This window comes from Bactrocera neohumeralis, chromosome 6 (assembly GCF_024586455.1).
Source record: "Bactrocera neohumeralis isolate Rockhampton chromosome 6, APGP_CSIRO_Bneo_wtdbg2-racon-allhic-juicebox.fasta_v2, whole genome shotgun sequence".
In the NCBI taxonomy this organism is placed as follows: domain Eukaryota; kingdom Metazoa; phylum Arthropoda; class Insecta; order Diptera; family Tephritidae; genus Bactrocera; species Bactrocera neohumeralis.
The window spans coordinates 59177291-59189922 of NC_065923.1; the positions used below are offsets into that span (position 1 = coordinate 59177291).

The following is a 12632-nucleotide window of genomic DNA, read 5'->3' on the forward strand; positions in this document are numbered from 1 at the left end:
AAGAACTCCTGGATTAAATAAGCCCAAATATATATTCGTTTTGGTAAAAAAAAAAATTATATTATCCCTTGAAATAGAAATTATCTAGAAAGGTATTCAAGAATACATTACATATAAATATGTATATCTTCGTATAGGGAATACTCGAATCGAAATACTATGTATAAGCAAAAATTAAAACGAAATAATGTCGACTACAGTCCTAGCTATTGGTCTCATTGCTTCATAGAAAAACTGAAAAAAATAATAAGACAATAAGTGTAAAACTCACTATATGAGCAAGCAAAAGAACCTTTAAGTAACATTGGTAATCCACTAAACAACCGTGGATTAAATTAAATGACATGGGACCAGAAACTCAAGGGTAAGAGGCCCAAGTGCTAGTAGATGTCCGTACATTGAGCATAGCAATTACAGACACCTTATAGTCGAAGAATGACACGGTATGTTTTTTTTTTCAAACAAGATAACAACCAGTACTAATTCCAAGTCCTATGTAGGGGATATATACATTTAAAGCTTCCAAATTATACAAAATAATTAAGGTCTAAAATAACTGCCACATTGGTTTGAGTACTCACCTGTTGGTGACAGCGGCACTGTGGGCGCCACATGTGGTGGCAGCGCTACCGACGGCGGCTGACCAATGCCGTGTGCCGTTAAACCGGGTATAGGAACATGTGCTTGCATGGGGAGCGGAAGCGTTGTAACGCCACCGGCTGTCGGTGGCAATGCGCCGCCCGCCATCACTGGCATCACAGATAACGTATGTTGTTGGGGCTGTAAATTTTGTTGTTGTTGTTGATGCAAAATATGTGACGGCGGCGATTCCATGCCCACTCTAACACTATTCAACAAATTATTTTCATGCGCACTGGATGCAGCATTGGACGAACACATTTGTGGATGTCATCAGGCGAACGCGCGGAAGCCAACACACACACACCCACACCCGCGTGCTCATACAGGCGATCACGAGCGCAAGCGGCGACGAGAATTATCCTTCTTTTGCGGGGTTTCAAAAGCGGTGTTTAAGTTTTAGTTAATTAAGTTTTTGATTTCAAACGCGCTAACAGTGTGCTCGTCGCGCTTTCAACTTCCAACGCTTACACGCGCAAGCAAAATATCGCTATCGAATCTTTACTTTTATCACTTCCGCTTCCTGGGCACTTTTACGCGCTTTAGCGACAAACCCGAACAAAATTGCACCCTATTATCCGCGTTTACTTGCGCTTTTGGTGGCGCCGTCGGTAGTTTTCTCGTTCTTCGCTAATTTTTCTTATTTACACTCGTTTTTACTTTGGCGCGGCAGCTATCCGAGTTGTTACGCCAAGGTGTTAACTCGTGGCGCGTCCGTAACGAATACTAATCATGCAGGGACAGCTTCCTCCGACGCCGCTGACCGCCGCTTAACCAAGCGCCACAACTCACTCAATGCGCTGAGTGGAGTGCAAATGTATGCAAGCGACGTTTGCTTGAGTGGAACCTAATTAGTGGCACAGTAGTTGAAAGAAAGTCAGCGCTTGTGTTGGTGTGTATGTTTTTAGTGGTGGCAGCCACTTGTAAATGTTTAAAATGTAAATTAGGAAAATCATGTGCTTGCTACTTTTCAGTATATATGTATGTGTGTCTTGTGTTTACCGTACTGTTGTGTTTTTGTTGTGTTTGGGGCTTAATACCACCGAACAATGTGACTTGTTGTAATCCGTTGGGCAAATATATGCGAGCACATACTCGTATTAACATAGTTACTTGGACCTCTTTTACGCACACCCTACCGCGGCTTTGTGTGGCCGTTTCAGTGGCTTAGATAAGGGAAAGTAGTTACAGTAGTTAGAAAAATTTTACATTTATTATTTATCATTTATTATCTGTCCTTCGACAAAACTTAAATTCCTGCAACACGTTGCATTGAGTTAAATGTCACCTATGAGTCGTTTCTAGATCGAGATATACATACATACTACTATGATCAAATTGAAAGGTAAATTTTAAATTTATACTTCGTGTGTAAGTTGGCAGTACTGTTAGTGATATCTATGCTAAAATTTCATGTCAAAATATTCAATAGTATTTGAGATACGCGTTCTTATGTGAGACTCTAAGAGTGAATTCTTTGATTTTTACTAGGTCAGAATTTATTGAATAAAGAAGTGCGATAATGCATCATCTCATACTGCATTGGTTATTCGTGATCATTTCGCCACATTTTCAACTAATATCGTGCCACAACCACTGCATTCACCTGATTGGTTTTGACTCAATTGAGGATATAAAAGCTGAATCGAAGAAGGCGTGATGGCCATCACGACGGAAGATTTTTCCAACTGCTATGATGACTGCAAAATTCGTTGGCATAAGTGTATTGCAGCGGGAGATCCCCTCCCTTTGAAGGAAATGAAATGGACAAAATTCACCTTTCAATTTGATCACAGTAGTACATATACAGACATTTATATAATACATATATCTAAATGTTCGGAAAAGAGAGGGGAGTAGATTTTCCTATATCGCTCAGTCAGTAATATAGGGGGCCCCGCCGTTCGATACTCGAAATTATTGACTAAAAATTTAATTGCTCAAATGATCCGAAATTTTGAAGGAATTAATATTTTCAAATTTCTTTACCCGCTACAGTATAAAGGACGTAATCAGACCATTGCTACTTTGACAATATGTGTTGAGTCTTGCACAAAATTATTTCAGAAAAAGTCTCTGCATGATCTAAAGGGTTTAATCCACTTGTAAATTTATAAAAATCGAATTTTTTACTTATGTATCGAATATATTTACATACATATGTATATGTACCTACTTGTACTTGAAGATATTATCCAAAATTTTTAAATTGATGAAGCAAACAGCTTGGGAGATATGAGAATGTTTGTAAGACTTTTTAACTTAGTGTAATAGGTTACCAAATGTTAATTTCAGAACCGGTGATGAAAATTTCTCCAAAATGGCTGGACTGGTTCTTTGAAATTTTGTCGCAACCTTCGTAGATATGTATATTTGTCAGATAATGATTAAAGGAATACGATTTTTCATATTAACTTCTTTAAGTCACTCTGAAAAGTAAATTTTTCCACACAAACGATTTATTTTGCGAAGCCCAAAATTTGTTAAAATTTAATATTTTGACTTCTTCTTCGAGGTGAGGCCAGTGAAGCTCTGAAAAAAATAAAAAAATATTTTAACAATATACTTATTTTGAGAGCACCCCCTCATCTATGAACGAGTCGGCATTTTCGGCCGTTTTAATATCATAACTAAAAATTTTAAAGTTCATTTCGTCAATTCCGGTAAGAGTTGCCAAGTAACCGGAAATTTGTTGTCAAAACTTATTGAATATTTTTAAGATTTTCATCAAAATATATTATTGCACATTAATTTTTACGTCATATCCATTGCGAATTCACTAGCCGGCATTTATGAAAATTCTAACTTCAGTAAAACGCAATAAATAGCTCTATAATTGCGGAAGCAAGCTTAAAAAGACACCTTTTCGTAATTTCCACGAGAATTATTAAAACACTACAATGTTCGAATAACAGTGGTTGAATATATTTTTTTTTAAGTTCGAAGAATGAATTTACTATCGATCGTCATTCTTTCAAAAGTCGGTTATCTCCTAATTTACTTTTATATGTGCAATATTTATATTCACAAGAAACTCGTTCTGTTTAAATTGACGAAGGAGATTATGATTAGTTTATCATATTGTATCATATAGGTATACATCAATGTTAAAAATTCAAATCAGCGAGTGAATCGGCGTTCAAATGAACGAGTGTTCGAATAAAAAAATGTTCTAATAAACGAGACCTCTAGTGTAATAATCTGAAGTCGATAAAATTTTATTAATTATTAATTTTTATTAGTATTGTTAACGCTTTGGAAGTCATTCAATAAGATTCAGAAAATTTTGATAACAATACACGTACATTAGCTTCTGGTCTGCTTAAAAAATTCTGGATTTTGATTTTATTAGTTCGTTATTTTTTTGTAAAAATGTAATGTTTAAAATAAAAAATTTGACAGAAAGTTTGGAAGCCGAGAAATTGAACGTCATTGACGCATTATTGCTGATTGAAAGCACATCAGCGTCATTCCAACAAAATGGCTTTTCGAAACACCTTAGAACACGCCGTGCTCCGAAGAAATATGACGATAATCCAGCAACTGCTTGTAATTTTGATTTCCAGACATTTTATAGAAAATAATTCAAAATTGTCCTCGAAAATTTCACAAATTTTATTCAAGATAATTTGCAAGAAACTATGTCAACCTTCAAACCCATTCAAGAGATGTTCAGGATTCCAGCTAACAGAAGTAATATTACAATAGAATCTATACAATTTGTTGTGCAATTGGAACCTAAGTTCTTCAGTGAAGATCTAGATTGTATTTTTGCTGAAACACAAATTCTTTTTGATTCATGTAAACAGTGTAAATCTTTCGATGACATTTCTATAGTAGCGTACAAATTGAGAAAGGTCATTCCTTCTGCGTACAAAATTGTTCATTACATAATGACTGCTCCTGTCACGTCAGCTTCATGTGAACGTTCTTTTAGTAAATTGAAATTTGTTTTCAACGATTTGCGTACAACAATGGGGGATGAACGTTTGAATTCTTTGATGCTGCTTTCTTCTTCAAAGGATAAAGTAGACGAAATCGATCTGCGCGATGTTGTTGGAAAATGGTCAATGTTGAAACATCGTAGAGTGAAAATATAACTCAGAAATTTATATTTTTTGCAATTCAATTTCTTAAGAAAATCTTGTTTTTTCCCGCGTAACACGTCGCTGAACAATATATGTATTTTATGTTAAGAGAAACATATTAAATGATGATTATACTAATATGTACAATACTTATTTGAGAATAAAATAATGAATTATGCTGTTATGTTGTCAAACTTCTCCGTAATACCTTATCAGAAATGAAGATATCCTTATTTTATATATATTTATAAACATATACATTAAATCGGCAAATTCTTGAAATGAGTCGGCATTTCAAAGGGACTCACCCCCCCATGATCTGGATCCTCGCGACGCCCCTGTATTTTGGTGATACGTTGCTCCTTAGTACGCAGGTATATCTCTTCTTTTAAGGCGTGTTTGATCGAAGGAATATAACACAGCATTAGCCAAAAGGTTTGGGTGATCTTGGTGTTTAGATATATATTTAATTCAGGTATCTTCTACTTCTTTCTTTACCATATGAATACCAAGGCCTTTATGGATATTGTCGTTACGCATGTACCATGGTGAACACGTGATTGTTCTAAGCATTTTCGATTGGAGCCTTTGTATTATATCAATATTAGTTGCACAGGTACGCCCCACAGTTGAATGCCATACATACAAATCGACCTTATGACCGCATTATATAAAAGCACTTTGTTGTCTAGGCTAAGTTTAGAGTTTTTATTTAAAAGCCAATTCAAATTTGCAGCTGTAATCTTCGTACATGTTATTTTACTAGAGATGGGTTTTCTCCACGTGAGCCTTCTATCTAGGTGAATACCAAGATATGTTACTTCGTTCTCTTGGGGTACAAAAATATTGTTTATTTTTACTGCCGGGCACATTTTTGGTCTAAGCGAAAATGTAACATGCTTAATAGCATGATAAGCTGGCCAACAGGGGTAATGCTCGAAAATTCTACGAAAAAATGCGGTGGCTTACAGAAGGTTTCAAGACCGGAGCATACTCTTATAGAACCCCCAAAGGTGATCTAGTGACCGATGCCCAGAGCATACTTAAATTATGGAGGGAACACTTCTCCAGCCTGCTGAATGGCAGTGAACGTACATCGCCAGGAGAAGGCGAACCCGATTCCCCAATCGATGATGATAGAGCAGACGTTCCATTGCCCGACCATGAAGAAGTTCGAATAGAAATTACCCGTCTGAAGAACAACAAAGCGGCGGGGGCCGATAAATTGCCGGCCGAGCTATTCAAATACGGCGACGAAGAACTGATAAAGAGCGTGCACCGGCTTTTTGGTAAAATATGGTCGGACGAAAGCATGCCCAACGATTAGAATTTAAGTGTGCTCTGTCCAATCTACAAAAAGGGAGAGTACACAATCTGCTCTAACTCCCGTGGGATAAGCCTCCTCAACATCGCGTATAAGGTTCTATTGAGCGTATTGTGTGAAAGATTAAAGCCCACCGTCAACAAGCAGATTGGACCTTATCAGTGTGGCTTTAGACCTGGCAAATAAACAACCGACCAGATATTCACCATGCGCCAAATCTTGGAAAAGACCCGTGAAAAGAGAATTCGACACACACCACCTCTTCTTCGATTTCAAAGCTGCTTTCGACAGCACGAAAAGGAGCAGCCTTTATGACGCGATGTCTGAATTTGTTATCCCCGCAAAACTAATACGACTGTGAAAACTGACGTCGAGCAACACCAAGAGCTCCGTCAGGATCGTCAAGGACCTCTCCGAGTTAAGCCGACTCCCTATCGTGCGACTTCTTCAATCTGCTGCTGGAGATAATAATTCGAGTTGCAGAACTTAATCGTGCCGGAACAATCTTTTATAAGAGTCCTCTCTCTCTCGACGAACAAAAACCAAACTCTCATAAGTCACTCATAATTCCCGACCTGCTATAAGGTGCAGAGGCTTGGAAGACAACAACAACTTGTGAGTCGACGTTGCGAGTTTTCGACAGAAAAAGTTCTGCGAAAGATGTATGGTCCTTTTCGCATTCGATGAAACGTTGAGCTGTATGAGATACACGACGACATTGACATAGGTGAGCTCTGAAAGTATTCGACGCAAAACCAGCCGGGGGAAGCAGAGGAAGAGGAAAACCTCCACTCCGTTGGAAGGACCAAGTGGAGAAGGGCCTGGCTTCGCTTGGAATATCCAATTGGCGCCACCTTGCGAAAAGAAGAAAGGACTGGCGTGCTGTTGTTACCTCGGCTACAACCGCGTAAGCGGTTTCTCTGCCAATAAAGAAGAAGAAGAAGAACTCCCTGTTCTTTCCTTATTTCGTTAGTAATTCTATTGACTTGCTCTATTGTGCCATGTTTCGAAGTATTCGAACTTTAAACTCGTTTTCTCTAAATAATTTGTGAATACTATCAAGTTGACAGGATTTGACTATATTTAAATCGGGGTCCGCTTTAATTAAGTAGACCCTACCACCTTGTAAACGGGGAATTACATATGTACTAAAATAAATATACATATATACTGAAATATTCTAAGAAGCGTCATTTTATATCAGGTATAATTTGTTGTCTAATTTTATTGCTCTAGCCGTTACGGCTTTGGAATCCATTTTAAAATCCAATTAGAAAAATAGTTGTAATTTTATGCTACTTCATGGAGTTTATAGAGATATTCATTCACCTCAGAGATCTAAAAGCTCTAAACATACACAAGTAAACACTAACACTGTCTTACTTTTGCAGCGACTATTACTCTCACAAATTGATTTTCATAATATCAGGTAAAGAATTTGGAATAATTTTAAAAATATGTAATTACGTCGGATAATCCAAACGTTTCTGAGATGTTTTGGGCTAGATAAGCAATCTCTTACGGCGTGTGACTCGATTCGCTCTCAGTTTTTCCCTTTTAAGTCCTTGAACATGCTTGGTCTGCGATAATTCAAAGAAGTTGTGGTTTAACTTGATAGTTATGAACCTATCAAGGTCTTATGCGCTAATTATAATAATTTTTTGATATTTTTATCAAATCGATTTTATTTCAGTTACACGACCGAATAAATTCATGCCTCTATTAATAAGTTAAGTAAGTGATTCAATCCATAGCAGCTGAAAGTGGAAGGTAGTTACACATTTGGACATTAGATTGACTCATTGTCTAACTGACATAGGAACGACAATGCATTTGCAGTTGTTGTTGTTTCTATGTATCCGTACATCTTCGTAATTCACCGACTATTGCTTCGCTGGATTATTCATGAAAATTGCTAATGTGAACGAGCACATTTATCCAAAATCAATTGTTGCGGAAAGCATTGAAGCAATGATGAGTAACCTACAAAGCTTACGATGGAGAAAAAAAAGCATTTAGAAAAAGCTCAGAGAACATAAAATGAAGGAAAGGAAAAAAATGAAGGATATAAAAATGCTCAGACCACCCGTCGACAACTAACGAAATTTCTGCATAAGAGAAAAACACAGTTAGATTTTTTGAGAATAAAATGAGAATACAGTGTCAATGTGATAAAGCAGATAATAAGTGTTTAGGAATAATGGGAAACGGCGACAGTTGTAACTCTACCATAAGCGTTACTTGCTTATAAATTGACTACAGTGAAATTCCTCATAACTGGATACCCTCCGTCGAAGTGTTTTTGTCCGAATATGGAAGTGTTCAACATACAGAGCGTGGCAAAAACGTGTGTTTAAAATTTACTCTTAGAGTCAAAACATGTCGCTTAAAACTAAATTACTATTGAACTAAGAAATGAAACAATTATCCCAATAGTTTCCGCTGAGCCATCGCGTACTAAATGGCGCCAGCGCAAGTCAATTTGTTTGCTGTGGTCATTTTGGATATTTTCCTTTAAAAAATTTTCTTACAACTCCAGAAATTATAAGAATTAAAAAAAAACGGGAACCACAAATTGTACACAATTTTTTTTACATAGTGTCCATGTCCGGTCATAGGAACGAATTTATGTCCGGTAATAGTAATTGGTTTTGTTTGTAAACATTGTGTTGATGAAATTTGTTTGGTTATTGTAATGGGGAAATTCACTGTATTATATATATTAGAGTGATTCAAAATTTTTTTTTTTTCGTTTGGTACTCGGAAAAATAGGTTCCTAGACACCTCTAAGAAAGCCTCTCCAAACATGAGTTTTTAATTGTAACGGGAAGGTCCTCCTACATACAGTTTTCTATTTTTTCTTATTATCAGATAGAAAAATTTATATCTCGCTTCAAACTACTTGAAAAAATATCTTGTTCCTTAGATTTTGTAGGAAATTGAATGCTCTACAAAAAAGGTCTATTATGATTTTTTCGTAAACCCAAACGTTTAAAAGATATTAACAGTGAAAGTTTGATTATTTTTGGGAAATTTATTTATTTCTTATGAATTTTATAACCCAATGAAAAAAAAATTATTATGAATGATGAAACTCATAGTTTTGTAGGAAATTTACTGCTCTATAAAAATGGTCTCACATGATTTTTCGATTAAGTTAAGCGTTTACGAGATATGCATCGTCAAACATCAATGGTTGCCAATGGATTGCTGGTCGAGCTATTCAAATACGGCAGCGAAGAACTGATAAGAAGCATTCATCAGCTTCTTTGTAGAATTAGGTCGGACGAAAGTATGTCCAACGATTGGAATTTAAAGGGAGACCCTACAATTTGCGCCAACTACCTTGGGGTAAGCCTACATCGCTTATAAGGTTCTATCTAGCGTATTGTGTGAAAGGTTGAAGCACACCGTCAACAAACTGATTGGACCTTATCAGTGTGGCTTTCGACCTTGAAAATCAACAACCGACCAGATATTCACCATGCGCCAAATCTTGGAAAAGGCCCGTGAAAGGAGAATCGACACACACCACCTCTTCGTCAAAGCTGCTTTCGTCAGCACGAAAAGGAGCTGCCTTTATGCCGCGATGTTTGAATTTGGTATCCCCGCAAAATTAATACGGCTGTGTAAACTGACGTTGAGCAACACGAAAAGCTCCTCAAAGGACCTCTCCGAGCCGTTCGATACCAAACGAGGTTTCAGACAAGGCGACTCCCTATCATGCGACTTCTACAACCTGCTGCTGGAGAAAATATTTAGAGCTGCAGAACTTAATCGAGTAGGTACAATCTTTTATAAGAGTGTACAGCTGCTGGCGTATACCGATGATATTGATATCATCGGCCTCAACACCCGCGCGGTTAGTTCTGCTTTCTCCAGACTGGACAAGGAAGCAAAGCAAATGGGTCTGGCAGTGAACGAGAACGAGAACAAGACGAAATATCTTCTGTCATCATGCAAACAGTCGTCGCACTCGCGACTTGGCTCCCACGTCACTGTTGACAGTCATAACTTTGAAGTTGTAAATAATTTCGTCTTTCGTGGCACCAGCATTAATAGCAACGACAATGTCAGCCTCGAAATCCAACGCAGAATAATTCTTGCTAACAGGTGCCCTTTTGGAATGAGTAGGCAATTGAGAAGTTAAGTCCTCTCTCTATAAGTCACTCATCCTACTATATGGTGCAGAGGTATGGACGATGACAACATCTGATGAGTTGGCAACGACGAATATCGCATTCGATGAAACGATGAGCTGTATGAGATGTACGACGACAGTGACATAGTTTAGCGAATTAAAAGACAGCGGCTACGCTGGCTAGGTCATGTCGTCCGCATGGACGAAAACACTCCAGCTCTGAAAGTATTCGACGCAGTACCCGCCGGAGGAAGCATAGGAAGAGGAAGACCTCCAGTCCGTTGGAAGGACCAAGTCGAGAAGGACCTGGCTTCGCTTGGAATCTCCAGTTGGCGCCACCTGGCGAAAAGAAGAAACGATTGTCGCGCTCTTGTTAACTCGACTATAATCGCGTAAGCGGTATCTACGTCAGTAAAGAAGTATGCTTCTTTATTTCTACCGCTTGAATATTCTATTTAAAACAACATCATACATAATCTTAATCCTTTTCTACTCTTCTCTCCTCAATTCAATGCCTTTGACAATGTTTATTCAGATTTTAAATATAAATTGAACATTTGTTAATATTTTTTTTTCTAATTCTGGCAAATATTATTTACAATTAGCTCTCACCAGTAGAATTTTTTGAACATCGAGAATGAAGATACGTTTCCTTATATTGATAACAATAACGCCCTCTAATAAGATTAATGTACATACATATCTCCTAAGCCACTTAAGCTGCAACAACCAAATGCTGGGTACAAATCTTATAAGAACTTCTACCGACAGTGTGAGAATGGATGAAATCGGAGGATAACCCCACTCACTTCCCATATAACGGTACTGTTAAAAACTAGTAAAATCGCGATAAATCAATAACTAAATACGATAGATATATTCAATTTTAACACCGTGATGGTATGACGGAGTCTTATGAGAGCTGGTGTTAAAATTGGACAATGGGCGTGGCACCGCTCACTTTTTGGTGAAATTACATATCTCTGGACCCGACTTACCGATTTTAACACCTAGTGAAAACCTTTTGAAAATTAGCACAATCAATATAATGGGATAATACTCTACCCAAATAATGCCTTTAGAGTATGCCATCTAATGACTCAAAATTTTTAAAATTCAACAAAAGCTCTTCAAAGCCTTAGGTACCGAGTATTTGGACCCCAATACCTATAGTTGACTTTTGTTCGAAAATATCGGTCAATGTATGAAATATATAACTGAAATTAAGGGATAATCCTTCTCTTATAATGGTATGTCTGTATGTCAAAAATGGGTTGAATCGGACATCCAAAGTATGTTCCAAAGTAAACAGGACTTTTTGAATTTAGCGCCCCCTGATGATGGCGCCATCTATATGTCGACTGGTGGGTAAGAATCTGCTGTGTTTATCGATTGTCCAGTGAGAAATTCATGACATTTCATACATTGGAAGTGAAGTTATTCGGTTTAAGTGTCAGCATGTTTGTGTTATCGGTGCGAAAATGAGCTTCGAACAAGGAGACAACATTAAATTTTGTTTTAAAATTGGTAAAACTTTTACAAAAACGTTTCAATTGATAAAACAAGTTTATGGCGATGATGGCCTATCCCATATCAGAGTACACGAGTGGTTTCAACGTTTTCAAAGTGGTCGTGAGGACCTAAATGACGATCAACATGTGGGCCAATTAAAATCCGTGATCACCGGAAATTCCATCAAAACTGTGCGTGAATTCATCAAAAATCAGCCGAAATCATCATTAAAATTCATAGAAATGGAATTGAACATTTCCAGAACATCGATTTATCGCATTTTGGCCGCTTACGAAAGGGTATGTACGATTTGTTCCACACAAATTGACTGGCGACCAAAAATTGCTCTCATCGATCAACGCTTGTGACCGATTATTTGACCAAAAATCACATTTTAACCATTAACCACTCCCCGTATTCACCTGATATGGCATCGTGCGACTTCTTCCTTTTCGAAAATATGCATTTGCCCATGAAAGGAAAGCGTTATGCAGACGTAGAGGCCTTTCAAAAGGCTTGCGCCGGCATACTGGCGGCCATACCGGCCAACGAGCTAAAACACTCGTTCGACATGCTTTTGGACCGTGTAAAAAGCTGTATTGAAGCAGAAGGAGACTATTTTGAATAAAATAAATTGATTTTGCCGAAAAACACATTTATTTTTATTTTTTTTAATCCTGTTTACTTTGGAACGCACCTTGTATACTTCCCTTAGCCCCCATATATTTAATATAAAGATTTTCGAACTACCGGATTGTTGTACCCCATATACATATATGTATGCAAGTTACCCCAATAAATATAAGAAACGTGTTTTACTCATAACAGTGTATGCTTATGCCTAAAATAGATAAATTTGAGCGAAAACTTGGCCTAGCCGCTATATAATTAATATCAGGATTTTCGAACATCCAGTTGACTTCACTCT

The 12632-nt window shown here is 37.4% G+C and overlaps 1 protein-coding gene across 4 annotated transcripts in view; it reads right to left on the reverse strand.

Annotated features, from left to right (window-relative positions):
* Positions 1 to 1597, reverse strand: part of LOC126762645 (paired box protein Pax-6-like) — a 31763-nt gene extending 30166 nt beyond the window's left edge. Inside the window, exon 1 of one of the 4 annotated variants that reach the window (XM_050479538.1) lies at positions 582 to 1413. In XM_050479538.1, coding sequence (XP_050335495.1) covers positions 582 to 900 — 319 coding nt within the window. In that variant the 5' untranslated portion in view covers positions 901 to 1413. Of the gene's footprint in view, positions 1 to 581 lie in introns of all 4 variants that reach the window. The other 3 variants (XM_050479537.1, XM_050479540.1, XM_050479539.1) reach the window with 3 other exon arrangements.
* Positions 1598 to 12632: the final 11035 nt, after the last annotated feature.